This window comes from Vanessa cardui, chromosome 4 (assembly GCF_905220365.1).
Source record: "Vanessa cardui chromosome 4, ilVanCard2.1, whole genome shotgun sequence".
NCBI lineage: Eukaryota > Metazoa > Arthropoda > Insecta > Lepidoptera > Nymphalidae > Vanessa > Vanessa cardui.
This window is the reverse complement of record NC_061126.1, coordinates 13,518,203-13,539,890: the sequence shown is the minus strand read 5'-3', so window position 1 is coordinate 13,539,890 and position 21,688 is coordinate 13,518,203. Positions and strand designations below refer to the sequence as shown.

The following is a 21,688-nucleotide window of genomic DNA, read 5'->3' as shown; positions in this document are numbered from 1 at the left end:
AAAATGCAATGGAATAAAAATAAAACCGATTACTGCCGATATACACAAGCAATAGAAATAACTCCCTATCGCGCCATTCGACGCTGTTCGTCGCTTTAAATTCTCGCATCAGAGAAAGCAAGTGCATGTAAATCGACGTGTCAAATTGACGAATATATTAGGTCATATGATATTATAAGTTATGACGTTTGACCAAAGATCATATTCGCATGAGAAATAAATATTGATAATTTGGGTTACCGTATTCAATTCGGATGTGATCGGTTTTACGAATTTTGCCGATGCTACATCTAAGTTGTGTCGTACTATACATAGTATAAAACAAAGTTGCTTTCTCTGTCCCTATATCCCTATGTATGCCTTAATCTTTAAAACAACGCAACGGATTTAGATGCAGTTTTTTTTAATAGATAGAGTGATTCGGTAAGAAGATTTTTATATATAATTCATGGACAATCTAGTAAGAAACACGGATAATTTTAGTAGTTTCCACAGTGACGTAATGTCATTGCTCCCGTGCGAAACCGGTGCGGGTCGCCTGTGTCATAAAATTTGCTTCACAAAAAATCCGGTAGCTCTACACCCTTTACCGCTAATACGTTAAAACGTCAACGCTTTTGCTCATATGGTACGGTGCGATTAAAAAGCGCTCCCTTCTCCTTGTTGAGAGTGAAGAAAAAATGCCTAATCGACTTAGGTTCGTCGACCACTAAAAGTCATTCGATCAATCTTCTATATATGGAAAATCATGACAATAATTTAAAAACTTTACAAGGAAATTTATTATGTTACCTACAAAGCTGATAAAACATCATAAATGTTGTCAAATGGTTTGATATCAGTAAATAACGACACTTTAACCTGCTCTAACTAGATATGGCGGACAGATCAATAAGGATACCTTATCAAATGTCTGTATAATAAATACAAATATCAATCCCTAGCGAAAAAATCTTATCGATATAAAATTAAGTTCTGCTGTTTTTGAACGACATTATCATTAGAATAAAACTAATACTTTATAAAAACAAATTGACCCTTGATAAAAGGTAATTTTGCGCGTTAAAAGCGTTTTATATGAGAAAACGTTGCATTTTGAAATAATATTCCAATTGCGCACAAAAATATGTCTTATGACACGTTAATTATGAACTAAAACTAGTCGATATCAAGAAATAATATCTTTGCCTGCAATAGAAACGGCTAAGTGCCAAGTCAGTGGACGAGAACCCTATACTGGCGTACTTAACAGAAGGGTCTCGACATATGTCAAACGCGTGCCACGTGCCTGCTCTCCGTGTCGGGTTACGATATGACATTTTTGTCATTATGCCTCTTATTTCACTTGAATATTTCATATACATTTTTGGTACTACAATTTTTAAAAGAAAAACAAAAAAAATATTTATAGAAGATATCTGCAAGTGTATGTACAGTCAGAGTAAGAAAACCTTCGTCAGTTTTCAAATTCATTTCTTTATCAAGTCTTAAACTCTTAGCACTTTTTGAATCTAAACATCAAATGCTCATACTGAGCGTACGAAAATAAATCTTAAGGTGACAAACCTTTTCTTACCCCGATTGTACATAGATTTGGTATGTCCACCGGGATGAATTTTGTAACTACCCAGATTCTATATCCATCTTGACCGCTATCATTAAATACTTCAATATTTTTTTCAAGTCAGATAAATATTCTCAATTTATCAGAATTAAACTAAGCTTGTAATCACTTTTACTGTGCCAATAAATGTTACAAATTACACTTATATTTCACTCGCCTTTTACAACGATAAAATATGTTGCGTTTCGTTCTGACGATTCATCATTTTTCCTATATTTTTAAAAATAAAATGAGTTCTTGGGTTTTTTTAATATAATAATTATTAATATCCTTATATATCTCCCGTATTAAATGTTTCAAATTCTACTAAGTTAGAGTAATATATGTGTAAATAGCTTATTACGCTTAGTTGAATTATATTAAATAACTAAAAAAAATTTCAACGTTTTATTACATAATGTAATAAAATGTGTTAATTTGTTTAAACAGTGAGAGTTCCGAAATGCGAAAATACTGCCAGTCTTCTTTCTAATACTCTCCTCGATTTTAACTTTGCCGTTTCGTAAATTCATTCATCGTTTGTAAAAAATACACTGGTACAAAAATATATTATTCGATACAAGATTTTATAGATGATAAAAAAGCGGGGAGTTAATACCTGTTGACTTCCAAGCAGGATATATGTATTAATTTAAATAATTGTATTTAACTAACATGAGTAACTACTGAGTTTCTTGCCGGTTCTTCTCGGTAGAATCTACTTTCCGAACCGGTGGTAGCTTCACTTAATTGTAAAATGACGATTTAAAAGTGCTTGTAAAAGCCTACTTGAATAAAGTTTATTTTGATTTGTTCAGTAACTATTTTAAATTTTATATCTAATATTGATAGAAATATTGTTGTAAAATAAGAATAAAATCTGAGATATTTATTGTAAGTTAAAAAATAAATTCTAACTTTTACTAAGCTATCGTGTTATTAAACAGACAAGCACATAAAAAGGCGAATGTAAAATACTTTATAAACGTACTATTCGTTTCATGGAATCGTATCGAATGACAATCACGCGATGTTACGAAACCGCCATCTCATTTCGTGAAGGCACCGACGATGGTCCGATGGTGAGTCAGATATATTCCGCTGACACTAACGATTTCAAATATAACAATACCATTAGGTAACATAATTGTTATTTTAATTTTATTAGTAGGAAGCTATCCAATTCGATAGCGATGCTCTTTACATTCTAATAAAATAAAATCCTGCAGATAATTTTACATGGACAAATGATAGAGTTAATGTCCATTTATATCAAGAAATCATTAATAGATATCTATGGCTTGTTATAACATAATTTATGAAGATGCAGAACTTCGCTGATCATCGCTGATGTTCAGTAAAAATATAAATAATATATATAAGTAGAATGTAAAAAAAGTAACTGTCAGTCAGTGGATAATTGAAATAACAAAAAAAAAAAAAATTATGTAAGTTACTTTTGTATTTATACATTTGAATCGTAATTTCATCAAGCATATTTATTTACGTAAGAATTATTTACATTGAGGTTTATTTCATATAACGTTTTGACGGGTCAATGATTGAATATATTTCTCATAAAAATCCTGTCGCTATTTGAACGAGATTATTTCTCCAATACATATTATATTTTTATAACTCTTCGCCAAGGGTCGCTCCAATGAAAAGTTATTGGGTATTCTGTTATCAGTAGCAGCCCGGAAGTTTTGTTTAAACTTCCGTGCCTCGGAAAATACGTAAAGCCGTTGATTCTGCTTCTGAGCTCTCTCCAGTTTTATTATTATGCAGACATTTTATATTTGGAAAAAAAACCTTACGTACAAAAAAAAGCCTGAAATATTTAGCTTCATTGAACATTAAATTAATTCGTTAATAATGTCAGTTTTACAAAATTTAAAAGTGACAGCGAATCTTAGGGGAAAACTAGTAAGCAGTGTATTTTTAATTCTTTAAGATTTCGAATATAAACAAAAACAGATTTAAAATTATTAATATCATTAAACATTCAGTTTAATCGATGAAAACTGATAATATTAACAAAAAAATAATATAAATTTAATATGCAAATGAGTACTTATTAGTATAGTATTAAAACAGCCAAAAATCTCAATGGCCAATGTACGTTATTTAAGGATTTTGGAATATAAAGTCCGTTAATGAGGCGGAGGGTGGTTCGAACCGGTGTCCCGACAGGTGGTGGACACGCGCCGCTGAGCCCCCCGTACCACATTGTGCGCTACCGTCCCTACCGTTCGTACCGCAGCCTAGCGTCCGACTAAATGTAGTAAAGTACTCTAATTTCTCATTGCTATAATATATAATAGTATATAATAGCTGTCTGATAAAGAATGAACAAAAGCAAAGCTAGCAGATTTTAATTTGTTTTTTACATGAAGAAAGTGTTCATAATTTGAAGTAGATTTTGTTTCTCTGTAAGGAGTTCTATCAAATCTATAGTCATTTTAGTTTTTCACCTGAATCTAATACTGAACAGAGTAAAAAATATAAAGTATGCATTTACATAGATCATCGTCTATTTACATGTCAACATCGTACGACACGATTGTGATAAATTCCTGCATCATTTTTCAAAGCGTTCCTGCCATTTGAAATTCTGATATCAAATCGTCCTTCACTTACCCTTTGCTGTGTACCCGGTGCTTGTGAACAACATCCGGTGACCAAGAAACTTATTTAATATGTTGTGGCCTCATATTTGCACCATATGCAAATAGCACTATATAGGCGTTATGCACATACAGTCACTCGGTAACAGCGTTTGTAAATCTTACTTTAATCAATTCAAACATTTATAAACACTGGCGCCTAAATTATTTACAAACGATTGAATAAAATATTTTTGTCCTGTTACTGACTTGCTCTCCATATATACTTTTTGGTATCAATTAAAATGTCAATGTTTCGTAAAATTGAATATTATTTTACGGTAACTTGAACCATCACTGTAAATATAATTTATACCAAATTATGTCTTGAATTATTTTAAATCACATAAATTTGTCAAATGTTTGTCAATGCTAATCTATTATAATTAAAAATAAAATAAAAACCTAAGAAAATTGGTATTGTTAACAATAAAAAAAAATATTATAAAACGAGTTCCGTTATTGCATCATTTGAAAAAAAATTTGGGTGTTAAATTTTTGACACTGAACGGCTAATTCATACGAAAGAGTCTTTGACACTTTGAACTTGGCAGTGGGGCACGCGGCCGGGGGCCGGGGCTAATCCAACGCAAACAGCAGAGATAACGTATCGCACGTGTATATTGTCACCGCGTCAGGATCGCGCTTCCTACATACTATTTGCTTTGCGAAAACAAGCTATCGTTATGGAAATATATACGTACGCATTTGTGTCTTTGATTGAGAAACATTTTAAAGATTTTAAATTACATAATTATCATTGTAGTTCTATATTGTTATCGACTTAATTATTTTAGTATAGTATATATTCCTTCTCCTAAAATTCAGAGAATAACGTTTTAAATTAGATTCTGTATTTGTAATTGAAAATAAATTTTACATGCTGTTAAGGGATACCAAACCAACAACAATGCCACTAATAACAATTTCGGCGACAAATAGCAAATTTATTTATACGACACAGACCCCAGAAATGTGAGTAAATAAACGAGAACGATTTATTCGGGACAAATAAAAACTATATAGCTAATGGGGCGCAATAACGGGGCTAATACGGCGATGCGTTACAACCTGTCGTTACTACCCCTCGTCACAGGACTGGGGTACCGCTGCTACACGTGTCTATAAATATTAATATGTGACAGTAAGAGGTTATTCAATGGATACCTTGATTATTTAGTCGACGTATTTAATTTAAATCAATTTGACGATTATCCTCAGATTTCAATGAGGTTATTTATGTTTTTACAAACAATTATAGAAACTAGTGCTATAATTGTTTAGTTTAAATAGTTTTATTCAAATATCGATATTGTATTGCCTTTTCAGTTGTACGAACTACCTTTTTGAACGATTGTTTTCGACAGACACTTTACTTACATCATCAAATAATTTTCACGATTTATCTTAGACGACAAAAATTATAACGCAATCTGCCAATTATTATACATATAAAGTAATTTTATTAAATCTGAGGAAGTTTTTACGATATTATAAAATTAACTATGGCATAGCTGACATTATGAAACAAGTAAACTTTTGCACACTTATTGCAAACTATCTATGGAATGATTTTCTTTTGCCAAGAAAATATTTCTTAAGATATGCTCATTGCGTAATATCCGAGATTCGAAAAGTCCGCAGTCTCTGTGTCTTATTGCAGTATATCTTTAAGCAGTTTTCTTTTCGTAGCTCAAGAAGGAATAAATTGCGGACTCTGATTCGCCTCGAGGTATCAACTCGGCTCGCCTTGCCTTTAGCTTTTCCTCAAGTAAATATTAATTTTGAAATAGAACAATCGTTTGACTTTGTACTGGTATTTGTACATAAAATATAAAGAACTAATTTAAGAAAAGTAGCAAATAATGAGCAGCTAGTCATTATGTATAGTGCGACTAATTATGAAACTTAAATCACTCGGAGGAAGAGGAGATTCCTTTTATGACCCAAATGCTACTTAACTTAGTAAGCTTATTACAGATTAAACAGATTTAATTAAAGAATATTTCACATAAAGTTAATATTTTACACATAATTCGATGATATATTGTATATATCTCAATTCATTATTCAGAACTTTTATATAAAGAATTATTTTTTTGAAAATATAATGTCATATTAAAATATACAATTATAGCAAAACTTTGATTTTTAGACTAGAGTGTACGCGTGTTTAATTATACTTATTACTATTTATAAGGCAAATTCGCTGCTGATTCTGCGATCTGAGCATCGTTCTGAAACGAAAGTAATCTTAGGTTTGACAATAAATACTCCTACCAAGAGTTTGGATGTTGGTAATGTTTGATACTTCCAGGTTCCTGCCACGGTATACTCGGTAAGCACGTGAGCCTGCACCTGCACCTGAATGGTCATCACAGTCGAAATCAGTCAGGTGGTAATATTATCACCCGATGTACAACCTTGTATAGATACTTAAATCTGGTATAGTCTTATAGTTTAATTTTTACAAAAATACGGACATGTAGGTCAATCAGACGAACATTTGCGATGTAAAATTCATATTATCAAATTAAATAGTATTTAAATTTTTATAATATAACATATTTTAAATAGAAATCATAGACTAAATATGTAATTGGTTGTTTGTAAAACATTAATTATAACTGAAATGACACAAAAACCAAGGGTAACGTGACTTTTCGCTACATTTTATACGAAAAATTGTAGAAATTACGAACAAACAATCAGCTGTCGTGAATATACAGTGTGCCCCTAGGGACATATAAATAAACAACATTATTTACGTAGTGAGACCTAATTGTGGCGTAGGCGTACATAATTGAAAGCGTATGTAGTACGTATGACGCTTCGTATACTCGTACACCTTCGTATATACCGGTACGCAAGGATCGATAGAGAAGTTTTGGCACCACGTGGCTTCGTCGCCAGGCAACGAATGCGGTGCATTGGGGGCTGGAACATACCTTATTACTACTATATCGATGGTCGAATCATTCAATGACATTTATAATAAAGTGAAATGAAATTTAAAAATACCCAATTGAATAAAATATTCAAAATTCAGGTTGAAGTGTACTCTTAATAACTATAGAATCGAAATTAGTTAATATATTTTTATCACAGGAAACCTGCATGTGTCTAATTTCATCGAAATTCTGCCACTTGTGTATAATAATATATTCCAAATCCTCTCCTTAATAGAAGAGGAGGCCTTAGCCCAGCAGTGGGTAATTTATAGGCTGTTACTTTTCTTTTTCTTTACATGTTTATCACAAGAATTGATTAATAAACGATGTGAAAACGAAACATCATTTTCAATTTATTTCAATAGGAAAATACTTAATGTAAATACATTAGTTTTAATAAAATGTTATTAGTTCAATTAATGTTAATAAGAAAAAGTAAACGTCTCTTGGTTCAAGAACTTGATATGACACGCTAATGCTACGTTTATCGTTGACTGTTGTTATCGCTAATCGTCTAAGTATATTATAAATTCTCTTTGCCAACTGGGCGAAAAGTACCTAAAGCTCAATAAATGGAGATATTTATAAAGCAACTCCAAGGGTACTATTTCAAAGTCAAGGCCCTGTATTCTGTAACAGGGTTTTAATTAACATCTTATATATATACTTACTGTTTATATTTATAGTTACTTACTGGTTTATATGTATTTATATTTAAGTATCAAAAAGTATCAAATCGGTATAACTCATGAGATATTTCGTAATTAAAAATTAAAAAACCCCCTGCACTGCTAACTGACCTGACTGTACTATCGTGTTTAAATTAATTCGAAAGTAAATTTATTTTTCATGATTTACGTTCCAAGACAACTAGCGCGTGAGGAATAATTTTAAATCAAACGAAACGTTCAAAGTTTATATCATTGGAATGGCCGTGAACGTGAATGAGGTCAGAAGATTCGTGGAGGCGCCGCATTGCGCTCGCTGCGACACCTGCAGCACCACATCTCCCGGTCCAATATGTGCACACACAACATGCTATGCACTTCATTTATATTTAACATACATAGTAAGAATCTTAAGAAAATTAAGAAAAAATAAATAAATAAATATGAGACAACATCACATACATTACTCTGATCCCAATGTAAGTAGCTGAAGCACTTGTGTTATGGAAATCAGAAGTAACGACGGTACCACAAACACCCAGACCCAAGATAACATAGAAAACTAATGGTAATCTACATCGACTCGGCCGGGAATCGAACCCGGGACCTCAGAGTGGCGTACCCATGTAAACCGGTGTACACACCACTCGATCACAGAGGTCGTCAAAAATCTTAAAACTTAATATCATACAAATTTTCTTATATCGAAGTCAGCAGTCTTCGTATATTGCATTCACCAACAATGCAGAAACATCGAAACCCATTCAAAATAATTGTATACAGCTTTTATGTTTTAACTTACAGATAAATTGCGAGGCGTACTTTTGGGACACTGTATTTATGTATATATCGTTTCTTCGCTAGGATCGTTCGGTTGGGAGATTTAGGAATATTAGAAATAATCCCTCGCTTACCCAACTACCAAACGAAAATATGACCAACGAAAAAAACCAATGCATTAATAAAACTGTCTTAATTGTTCCATAGCAATAAAGAAACAAAAGTTTAATTGGTATTTCAATAAATGCCACCGAATATTTAAATATAATTGGGTTAAACCCAATTGGTTGCAATTGTGTATTTACTGAACATTGTCAATATGACATTGGCAATCGATGTTTTTTATGTCATAAATCATTTACATCAACAAGAATTTGTCTTTACGTTTCATTTAGTTAAAGCAAATAATGACGCTCTCTTTTTTAAACACACATCATAAATCCGCGAGCAAATATCCAACTGTATGTATATTTATTTATGGAAGTATTTGAAAATCACCTGCTACGTCGGAAAATAACAAAAAAAGAAGATAAGAATCACGTCATCTTTTTATACCTATGTCTGGAAAAATAGGAATATATCATTCCTCCTTCGTGTTTCATGGAAATTACATGGAAAACTATAGGTGATATGTTTTATTAATGAATCGGTTCGGTAAACTAATCAAAGTCAATGCCAGGACTTGAAAACATTATACTATAGCGGACGAGATTGAATTAATCTTCATAATATACTTGTTACCATGTTTTATTGAGAAATGTTTTGCAATAAAGCGTACTACATACATGGTATCCATACAAGATACATACATTTTTAATTGTATGAATTAAATATGCAATGAAGAAAAATTACTTTCGACAGAAGAAGAGAAAAAAATTGGCAATGTCATCCGATCGTAAAATCTTGAACTGAAATTTATGTATGTACACTATTTATAATAATAATCCAAGTATCACTTGAATTTTCCTCAACTTAACGTTAGAGCGTTTTGGGTAGGTTCTACCCATTCACAATACATTTTACCACTAAGCAGTGTAACTACAGGCGCAAGGGTCATAATATTATAGTTGCCAAGGTTGGTAGCGCATTGGCGATATAAGGAATTCTTAAAGACGCTAAAGCTATGGAGGTAGACGAGCTGGCCTTCTACCAAAATGATTAGTTTGCTATCTATATGAGTATCTATATATCTATATGCTTCGCATAATGACAGGTGATGGGCTACTTTTCTTTTAAGTCAGTTTAACTCAAATGACACTTATAGGTGTGGCTCACATTCCATTAGAAACGAGACCCAGTGATCAAAAAAATATTGCCCTTTGGACTATCGTTTTATAAGTTCACTTTACGTTACAATTATAGAAGGAAATATACTTCTAAATATCACGTTTCAGTATCTAATATTTTTAATTCGATTCGTTATCGATAAAAGTTATCTTCTTAACTAGAATTTATAAAGAATAATCCATGTAATTCGCTTACGTCATATAATTAAGATATAAATATGCTAATAAATAAAATTTCATAAACCACCGTTGTAGTTAGTTGGGTTTTCCTTAAAAACGCCAATGAAAACGGTATAGCCATATTCGTAGGTTAATAGTTCCATTAATATGGCTTCTGAAACATTTGCTGTTCATAATTTTTAGTAAAAGCTAATCAGCATAATAATTAACGGCGAAATTAAATATAACGAAATTCATTTACGCGTTTTCGTGATCCATAAAGTGAGCCGCGTGCCAATCATAGCTTTGAAATAAATGCCAAGCAGTACAAACTTCCTTGCAGCTTAGGTTATCAATAAGCAAAGGTTCTATATATCGCTTTTTACGTCATAATAAGACACGCACACACGAGTCTTTATCAAATGTTTTGTATACAGTTTACATTCTTCGTATTTTTCTTTTTAATTTTTGGAATCATTAAACTTCTTAATATTTTGAGTTAAATAGTTTTTTAAGAGTAAATAACGACGTTGATTGTAATAGTGTTAAAAAATAATCGACTCCAGTAACACAGCTAACCTCGTTTAAAAGTCAGGGGCTTCACTGATTATAATTGTAACACAATACAAATATAACATTTGTATAACATATAAGGATATTAAAAATATTATGATATGATAAATTGACAACTTTATATTTTACGTAATAGGGAATCATATCTTATAAATTAATCAGAACAAAACGAATGAATTACTCTCAATGCATTACGTTTCATATATTATCATATAAATACATAGAAACTTGTAATAAATAGTATAATATATTCAGTTATAATTTACTTACATAAAAATTGAAAGGAACATATTTTATTAATGTTACCTACACGAAGAAATATATCAAGTTAGTGTAGTTCAAAATGTCGTTAGAGCAGCCCCAGACATCGCTGACAGGGGCGCACAGCACGCGACCCTTACACTCATTTGTTTCGTCATAACTACACATGCTAAGTTCCGAGATAGCTCAGTTGTTAAAATAGGTAAAACTAACCGGAATATCGTGGGTTCAAATGAAATTTCATGACCATAATTTGAGCTCATAACGGTGAGAAAAGAAATGAACCTGTGTTATAGTAGAAAATTTGAGCCGTTTGTGATCTCGTTAAATAGGTGGCCTTAGTACAGGAATGAAAAATTAACCTAATGTTGTTTAATTTACAATATTCTGAAATGTGTTATTTAATTTAAATAATAATTTAAATAAAAATTAATCTAAATAATAAATAGCTTCGCTTCATAAGCATTATTTAAATATAAATAAACATGCAATTGTATTGAATTATATATTGTATTCATTTTATATTACATTAATTGAAAAAAATACTATATAACCTACGAAGAATCCGTCAACTTAGTGGTAATTCTATTATATTATATACTTCGGATCTTAAAAATGTATGATGTTCAAAATACTCTTTCGATTATTCTAATATAAGCAGTCTCTAACTCTGCTGCTGGCAGTTTATACAAATTTGTTTCGTCTACACACGCAAACAACTATTACTTCGTGTTACGTGCACATGGACAACGAACTCTAAGGATTTTACTTTCTTTAAAAGCTTAATGCATTTGTTGCGAAACAGGGCACTTTTGTTTTGAGGTAAATAACCTTCATTTATTTACATTTTCATACTGTTTTTTTGTTTTATTTCAAAAGAAAACGGAATCTGTTTATTATTTACCTTCAAATCTATAGAAATATTATAAATGTAAAAGTAACTCCACCTGTCTGTCTGACGCTCTTTCTCTACCAAACCGCTAAATCAAATTTGATGAAATTTGGTATGAAACAAATTTTGAAGCGAAACCGGGATCAACAACTAGAGCAAATATATACGTAATTTCCTTATAAAATGTTGTATAACAAAACCATGATGCAAGTCGATATTAATTATGTTTTTATGTTCTCTTAACTACAATTAATGGTGCTACTAATAATGCAAAAGATTTGGAAAAACAATTGGTATTCCTAAATGAGACATTTGTCCATTGATTACATCAATAGTCAAGGCTAGCTAATTTAATATAACTACAGAAACACTATTATTTTTAAATAGCCGTTTGTCACTCGCGACTTTATGCAAAAAACAATATCTAATGCTGTAATTTAAAAAAATCAATGGTTGTTCCAATCTGCATTTGATTGCGTATCTTGATTAGTAGCCAATAAAATATTATTGGTTTGTCGACTCTCAGTCGGTGATATTATTTTTCATTCGTTAGTTTTACACACGATATTTCCATGCAGTAATAGAAGATTTTTATTTATTTGTGCAGCAGATTTAAAGAAATCAATGACGGAAACACCGTTACATATATTATAGCGACATAAACTATAAACTATTCCTAACTTCGGGGAAATTATTACTTTAGTTAATAATAATAATAAAAAATGTAATAATATGTTATTCTTTTTTTTTAGCATGATACTTTTATATTTAATTAAAATAAATGTAAATTTATTAAATATAGAAAACAAAACCACATTACATAATGTTGACTTTGAACACAATACTCAAACATTTTTATTTTCTTTACTCAAAATGAATCAATTTATAATATGAAGAATGTAAAAATGTTTCTTAAATATATAACTTGCTATAGATATAAATAGCAACCTTCTTAGCTCTACTATTGATATAAGGGCTGGTTCATTTTTCGCTCATGGTCGGATTTGAATGTAATAAAAACATATGATCAAACTTACAATGTTGATAACCTCATCGAAAGATTAGTCGGTTAGGTTAAGTTATAGGTATATGCATACTTTAACATCGTTAGATTATATACTATCGAAAAATAAGGTTGAGTTGTAAACAGCATGTTATAGTTCACAATCTTTCGACAGTTTACAATCTTGCGATATAGATTATAATCTAACAGTATTTACAGTTTTACGGGGGCTTATACGTACCTATATTAGAAAAAACGAATTTAAAAGCATTTGTGATACACTTAGAGCATGAAATCGAAATTTCAACGCTCTAAGTGTATATTTAACCAGATTCCTTTTCGTTATTGAAACAATAAAACTTTAACAAGTTTTTAATCCGTTTGGTAGTTTTAGATATAATTTTTCATTATATAACATATTTGCTTTGGAGCTACGGTGCTTTAATTCTAGAGTGAACAGTTTGGAAATATCTCCTTCTAAAAAATAAATTTTGAACCATGAATTTTAGTTTATTAAACTAGTAAAATACCGATTGCGTATCTTGATTAGGAGCCCCCGTGCAGTAACTAGCGAAACACAGTTTTATCACGGCTATAAAAAATATTATGACGGTTCCATATTTACTTCCAGCGATGCTTTTTCTCGATTATATTTCTTTTACTGTCCCTTATTACCACTATAAAGGTGTTTTTATTTAGGAAGATATAAATATTGGACTTTGTTTTCCGCTTAACTAATAATTAATTATCTTCTTATATTAGTATCAATATTATATTTCATAAGAAAATCGTGTCTATACCGTCAGTAGCTAAAGATGATATTAATCCCTCACATTTGGACAGACTATGTTATTGCTGTATATAAATCATTGCTTTTGTTATATGTAGTACAAGATTTAAAAGTATACCTTAGCATTGACAAGTGCGATCTACTTTCTGTTATATCATTTAGTTCCTTATGGAGATCTTAAAAGTTCGATAATTATTATACAAGTATATGATAAACACTTTATACAATAAGTTAATTTGTATACACGTATATCCTATTTAAAATGAGTATAAGTGAAGCCAGGCTTAAATTTTTCATTACAACGATTACAAAAGATTCCTAGGTCGTGGTTTCTATACGAGCGTACGCGTGTCAACAGTCAATAGTTCAATGGCGGATGGCGTTGGATTTTTATTATATTTGTATTTATTTTACCACGGACCTTTCCCACGTTAACTTTCGTTCCCAGAAAATATTTATCTAAAAAGATTATAGACAAGCGTCTACTTATTAATATTATTTTATTTTTAGGTACTTTTTTCGTTTTATAAAAAGAAATAATTTTATTGAAATTGAAGATCACATTTAGTCAACGAAATTGCAAAATGAAATGTCAAAGCGTTCTAAAGATGTTAACGACAAAAAATTTATCGGAGAATTTTACCTTTTAATCACATTATCCAAAACGATGCCTAAATTTCGTCATCAAAAACTGAACTTTTTTTTTAAGAAGATTTAAATACACATACATGTACACAGCATAATTTCATAGGTTTCCTTACGATATTATTTCTTATCACCGAGTATGGGATAATTTTAAAAATAAGGCGAAATCTTCTATAAATTTTCACGTGTTCTCGCTAGCCAAAGAAAATATTCGTGTTAGAGGAAAATAAATAACATATACGACATGAAAAAAGAGTACCATTTAAAGTACGACCTCAAAGTTTGCAGGGCATTTTACTTAAGTAAGTATTAGTTGATCAGATTTTATAATAAATTTTAGAGACCAAAAATAGTAATTAAAGTACAAGTTTACTATAAAAATAATTAAAGTACCCTAACAGTTGTAAAGTTTTTAAAATTTCTAATTATGTTATTAAAAGTCTATTAAATCTCAACATAAAAAAAATCTGAATCATACTAAGTCGCAGTGAACGGGTAATATCTGTGCTGTATTTACATTAAAATAATATCACGTTATCTCATATTGGATTATTCTCCAAACAGATTTACTTGATAAGATATGTAACATTCATAAGACGGCGCTAATGCCGTCTCGGAGCTCATTGCAATCGCCTTAATATATTAGCTGTTAATTAAATAATTATCTCATTTAAAATACATAACATAGTTTTTATGAATAAAATTAAATTTCTTTTTTTTATAATTGAAAGAACGCTTATGAATGAATTCATCATTTCGAAATTATCTTAAAGATTCTAAAAATTAATTTGACCAAATAAATTTTAGTAGTGAAAAAAGAGAGACATAATATTTTTCACATGTGGACAAAGTTAGATACATATTGATATTTTCGGCTTCTCTTATGCATAAAAAGTATACTTTTTTATGCTTTCTCAAATAGTTAATAAATTCCGATAAGACGGTAATAGAATATAAAATTTGAATGCGACATGCGCGGGGCGAAACGATAAAAATTCAATGCGGCAACAGTAGCTTACGTAAGGCGGGCGAACTTGAGTGCCTACGAGAATAAGCTGAAACTAAATTCGACGTTATAATTTGCAAATTCCAAACGTCTGATAAATTTGATAATGGACTTTTCTAGAAAATGCTATGTAAGCTGTTGCTTGAGAGGATAAAAAAAATAATTAGAGAGCTCAGTATGTAATGTCGTATAGTAAATGATAAAGTTTCAGATGAAACTAAATTTATATGACACTAAATTACTAAATTAAGTAATTATTGAAATAATTGTAAGCTATTATGGAACAGCTAACATCATTAATAAAATAAAACTACATAAGATTTCGATGAAAAGATGTTAGACGTTTTATTATTCAGTCATTCGTACCACTTGCAGGTGGGCTTGGCGCCGCGCCAAATGTAAGAGGCACGATGTTTGGCATCAGGCTTACACCGATGACCCATTAAACGTGTGCTTCGGACTTGAGTCTAGATCATAGCACTGTATTCATCTCGTACTTACTGATATGACACTCACAGACTTTTTTTAGTATCTAATGTATTGCTTAATTTATCGTAAAAGGGTCTACGAAGATTTTTCACGTGATATGGCAATTGTTCTCGGTTAGATTTTATCTGATAGGATACCAAACTACACCAATTTGAAGTGAGCTACAGATACTTTCATTTGTAATCAAAATTTAAGTGATATAGCATCTTCAACTACGACTCTTACTTTTTATTAATGTTGTATTTATCTTCTTATTTTTTATTATAATAATTAGACATTTATACATTAGTAAACTAATACTCAATTTTTTTGGCAATTCAAAGGCAAAGTCAAAATTTGGATTCAATATAAAAGCATGAAAAAGCCTCAAACTTACAGGGAAGAAACTGCGAAACCAATTTTCCTTTTTTTTATTACATTTAAATACTGCCAATATTGAATCGGCCTGGAATCGATCGTAATCTTCCAAAGCTTTATCTCCTGAAAAGTCATTAACATTGTACTATTCTCCAAAAAAGTTATTCAATTTTACTGTGTAGCTTTTTATAAAGGCTGAAACAGAGTTACATAGATTCAGCCATACCTTTACATAAATTTACGTGAAATAACATAAACTGTATTGTCTTACTAAATTGTTAAAATAAAAGTTCAGTTTAGCTTGATCGCAACTGTAAACAGTAGTAAAAAAAAATTATGAAACAAAAATATGATTACAAAAGGGTTATATTAATATTCACACAGAAGATAAAATGCCTCTGTTGGCTTTAGTGTTCATTGTCTTAAGATAACAAAATATATTCTTTCTTTACAATATTTAAATTTACATAGGAATTTTAGCATTCTTAATCACATTAATTAAAAGGAATAAACCAATCATCATTTACATAAAATTGAAGTAGACTTTTACCACACTAAACTGGAACACAAACTAGTGCCGTTTGCCCTAAATATAGGCGACCCGATGTACGAAACATCGGGTCGTTGGCCTGACTTGACTAATGTCTAGAGGAAATGATAGCCTTCCTCTTATTAATTTCAGGTGCTCCCGTTTTATACAATGTTAGTGTCGACTTCATATCCTATCATGCTATACAAAATTAAGCACTTCACTGTAACTCTATGGACGCTATTAACATTATTTCAAAGATAATATATTTAGTACGAAAATATGATATGTAATAACAAAACTATAGATATATATATTAATATTACTTCATTTTGTGTAAATAATCAAAAGCAATACTTTTCTTTCTGTTTATTAATTTTGACATCATCATTGACTAGTATTAATGTTACCAATTAAATTTTTAAATAACGTTTATATTTGATATTACTAAATAAATTCTAAACTTTATTTCATATCTATTTTAGAACAATATTTTATAAAAGAAGAATTTCTCATAATAGTGAAAGTATAAAAAATTGTTTTTATTTAATGCGTAAAATGTTGGTTTTTAAATCTAGCTTATATTTACAGATTTCATGAAAAGTATCTACGATATTGCATTTTCGAACTGTTTATTAAAAATTTATTGCCAACCATCATTTAGATTTCATAATAATAATCTTAAAATAATTATAAAAGTTTGAGGTCAATATTTTAAAATGTTACGCGTTGAAGTCTTTTTCATGAAATCAAAATATTGTATTTTGTATGGGTTCTGCAAATAGTACATAAATTATTAAACTTTTATAGTTTGTAAATGTCATCCTATTTAGATTAATACTGTATTTATTCAATAATTATTTTATTTTAATTGATTACTATAATTTATTTCAAAATGTTATTTTTTATCGATATGCTTGAATCTATGTTTTTAACTTCTAAAAACTAAAACTAGTTTAAGGGCTCTTGTATGTATGTTCTAAGGCAAAGCTTACACTGTAATGCATTACCAGCAGTTCAACTATGGATACTTCATATACTAAATTATAATACTATATATATACTTTTTTCTACTGTGAAATCTCACCGATGCCAATCTTAGTCGACAAAAACGCAATACAGTAGCATATATCAGTCAATAATTAGTATAACCATCAAATTTCAAAGAATAGAATTCCTATTTACTCCATCAATTTATAGTAATGTAACGCTTTAAACGTTAATTTACACATATAACAAATGGATATTTCATAAAATATATTTCATTTTACTGTGTACAAAAACTGATACTTTAATATAAATCATACAATTATGTAGACCCCAATTTACAATCTGTAATAGAACATTGATGGACGATTTCATACAGCATAGATGTTATATTTTTATTGACATTAAATATAAAATTTTGCATGTCTTTTGTATTTTTTGATAATTAGACTAAAATAAAAAGGGCAATGTCAACATGTATTTTCCGGCAGGTGCTACGCGTCGCACGCTTGCATTTACGATTAGTCGATTACGATAGATCGCAGAGTGGCGTGATGATGATCAATATTTACATTAAAGCAGATGTCTTTTCGGCGTGACGTAACGAGTTTGTTTAGTAGTGGTCGCCGCAAGGACGCCCGCGCCCGTGCAGCTCCGAGACAATCCCGAACGTGCAACAAACCGCATACTAATTTACAATACTAATTTAAAAAAAAACTCATTAGTCTCTACAACTATACGTAAATGTCAAAGTTTCAATGTTTTATACTCAGAAATTGATAACATTTTTTTTTTCAATTTCTATACCAATTCTACGTCAAGATCTCCTTAACTGATTGATTGGTGATAAATTGCACGTGAACTTGAAGCAATGTCATTTGTATAATATATGTCCAAGGATTTTTTTATAAAAAATATAACTAAAAATTTAATGTAACACTCATTCGATGTTTGAAATATTTGAATATTTTAAAAACAATTACATATCTGTCTATTTACACGACTTTTTTTTTAAAGTATCACAATTGATATATTGTTAACATGTACCGCACACTTTTGCTAACGATATATTTCATTTATTACATGGTTTCACAATTTTTAGAAGTACATATAATTAATGAAAAATGTTCCTAATCACAAAATTTTAAAAACTTTTTCTTGAAAGATAGTTTTAGGCCTTTATTTTTTCAAGAATTCCTTTTAAAACTGAACTGTAGAATCAATATAAATACTAGGTGCATTTTAAACGAACTTGAACCCTCGAAGCCATTAGACGGGAGGGGTGATCACGGATAAGGCACACGTAACAGTCGTATTCTTCAAAAATTGAAAGGAACTTAATGATTTCTTACGAAAGGGCAAATCTTTAGAACAGCTGATCGGCACACCCCTAGGGGATTATATATGTAAAAGCGATAAGTACGCAAAACGCGTGTCATTCAAGAAATGTGATCAGCTGATCACGTGACATATTTGATGTGTGTGTTACTATAATGGGTTTGATGATAAATGTACTCACCGGCTGCGTTGGTCAGCCACCACCAGCAGCAGCAGGCGGCCACGAGCGCCCGAGCGCCGGCCATATCAGCGGCAGCGCATCACACGCGCGCTCTCGCCGGCCGCCCCGGCGGACTGAACGATGCGACTCAGCCGCCCCGCGCGATCGATGCACGGCCGCCGCACGCACCCTCCGACACCGTACCTCCCCTCCTCGCTCTTCCCCCGCGAACTCCTCACACCCTCCCCACAGACGTTTTCCCGAGTTTCCACGGAGCGCGCGCGCTGCCCTCCTTCCCGTCGGATCGCTGACCGCCCCTAATTGATTGGGCTCGTTCATTTGCCGAATACGTTTTAGGTCACCATCGCCGCAGAGGCCTGCGCAATATTTAGTCTGAGCGAAACTTGGCTAAGTTCACTGTATTGAAATTGAACTTGACGTTTACGTGATCCAGTGCTTTAAATAAAATATTTTCCGCTATTCTCAAGGATAGTTACAAAGTTTTTGACTCTAATAAAATGTATAAATACTTCACTTATTAACTTATGATAATTATATTTAACTCGATAAAATTTTGTATTACATTCACATTATTGTGTGAATATACATCTATACCATAAAAAGAAGGCGATCAAGTAATTCGTAAAAGTTTAGCCAAAGTTATGATGTAGAACTACGAAGGAAAGTCCGAAGAGCTTATTTTTTCTTATTGTTTAAAATACAAGCATTATTAGCGTCATTTGCAAATTATTAAAGCCTCAATTTATTTTTATTTTATAAAACTACACAATTTTTCAGAATTTATTGTACACTGAATTATTTTATTATAATTCTACTCTACGAATAACTTCATAGTTATGAAATCGAGTTAAATATTTATTGAACCGCCACGAAGTTTCGAGCTTATACTTGAAGTTCGGTATAAAAGCATTGTACATATAAGTCATTTTATGAGGACCTTTTGTGCATATTTTGAAATTTATTAAAAGTTACACAAATGTCCTACATTCTATAAAAGAGAGTTTACATATTTTTTTAACCACCTCTTTATTCGCATAGCCCCTACATTGGATTTCATTTGAAATAGGTATAAAAAATTGTACTTCTTTTTTTTTTAATTTATAGCTTAAGTCCTTTTAATTATATAATTTAACGAATTCAATAAGAATTATTAAATAGTAATGTACTGATGACGTGATAAAATTACCGCTCTGTACACCATTCGATCAGTACATAATAAGAGCTTTTTATTTTATATATATATATATACTAACTATTGCCCGGAACTTTGCTCGCCTGAAAGTTAAAATTTACAGATTAACTTAAAATATTACGTCAATATCAACTCAATTTTAATAAGTAGCTTAAAAATAAAGTTTCATTCTTCTAACTTAAAAAATGACGGATTTATAGGGGTAGAAATTCCAAAATTTCTTCCGTAGTGGATGTCTACTAAATAAAACGATCCTACTCACTAAATTTCATGGCGCTAGCTTTAATTGTTTACGCTCTGCAATAATAAATCGGTCAATCAGGACATATTATTTTATAGGTATAGATATATTCTGTATGTATTTATTAAAAGTAAATAACCTCTACATTTAAACAGAGAATAAAGTTAAAGGGAGAAATGTAAACGTTACAGGTTCTATCCTGACTTCTCTTCAAAGAGAATTCTTGGGCTATTTTGGCCCCAATCCTAAGACAAATTTTACATTGAATTTGAAAGAAAAATAGTATAGGTATCTTATTATTCGCTTCGAATTTCACTAGAGAAAGGCAGATGATTGTTTGGGACAAACGCACAGGTCACTCGCTTGCAAAGCCGAAACACTACCAATCATATATCACTACGGTGTAATACACACAAAGTAAAGATGTTATCTGTACCATAACAAGAAAAGGAATAGGATACAGTACACAAAACTATAAGAGCAGTCGAAAGTAATTCCGGCTGGTACGGCTTATTATAAATTGCTGAAATGATTTCGTTGGAATTTTTTTTCAATGAACCCTTAGAGAAGGTAGGGTAGTAATACAATGGATAATATGACATTTGGTAAAGATTTACAAATTTTGCACATGTAAACGATTAACCGTAAAGTTCAGCTAGAATAATATATAACCTCAGTATATATGAAACTTAATAATGTTATAATATAAAATTTTAACAAAAAGAAAAACCGACTTCAAACAAAACACTATTTTTAAACAAATGAATATGCACGAAAAAGTAATAAAAATAATTGCGTATTCAACATATTTTTTAGAGTCTTCCTAAGTTAAATGAAATGAAAAATATTAGACTACTTAAAAGTCGATTAACGATTATATCATGTAGTTATAGTTATTGGTATATTTGGAGCCGGTGTCAGCCACGGTGCCCTTGCCCCAACAATCAAAAGAAAGAAGCGATACGAGCCCCTTGATTGATCCAGTATATTATTGTGTAAAAGGTAATTTGTAAAAAACATATTTGTCAAAGTATTCTCGTATTGTTTTTTGATAGATATACTGTAGGGTTTTATTGGCTGACACCGACTCC

General features: G+C 30.8%; 1 protein-coding gene across 1 annotated transcript in view; it reads right to left on the bottom strand.

Annotated features, from left to right (window-relative positions):
- Window positions 1-19,289, bottom strand: part of LOC124544377 (protein kinase C-binding protein NELL1-like) — a 48,819-nt gene extending 29,530 nt beyond the window's left edge. Inside the window, exon 1 of the mRNA XM_047122897.1 lies at window positions 19,165-19,289. Within this exon, the coding sequence (XP_046978853.1) occupies window positions 19,165-19,228 (64 nt within the window). The 5' untranslated portion in view covers window positions 19,229-19,289. The remainder of the gene's footprint in view (window positions 1-19,164) is intronic.
- Between the last annotated feature and the right edge of the window lie 2,399 nt (window positions 19,290-21,688).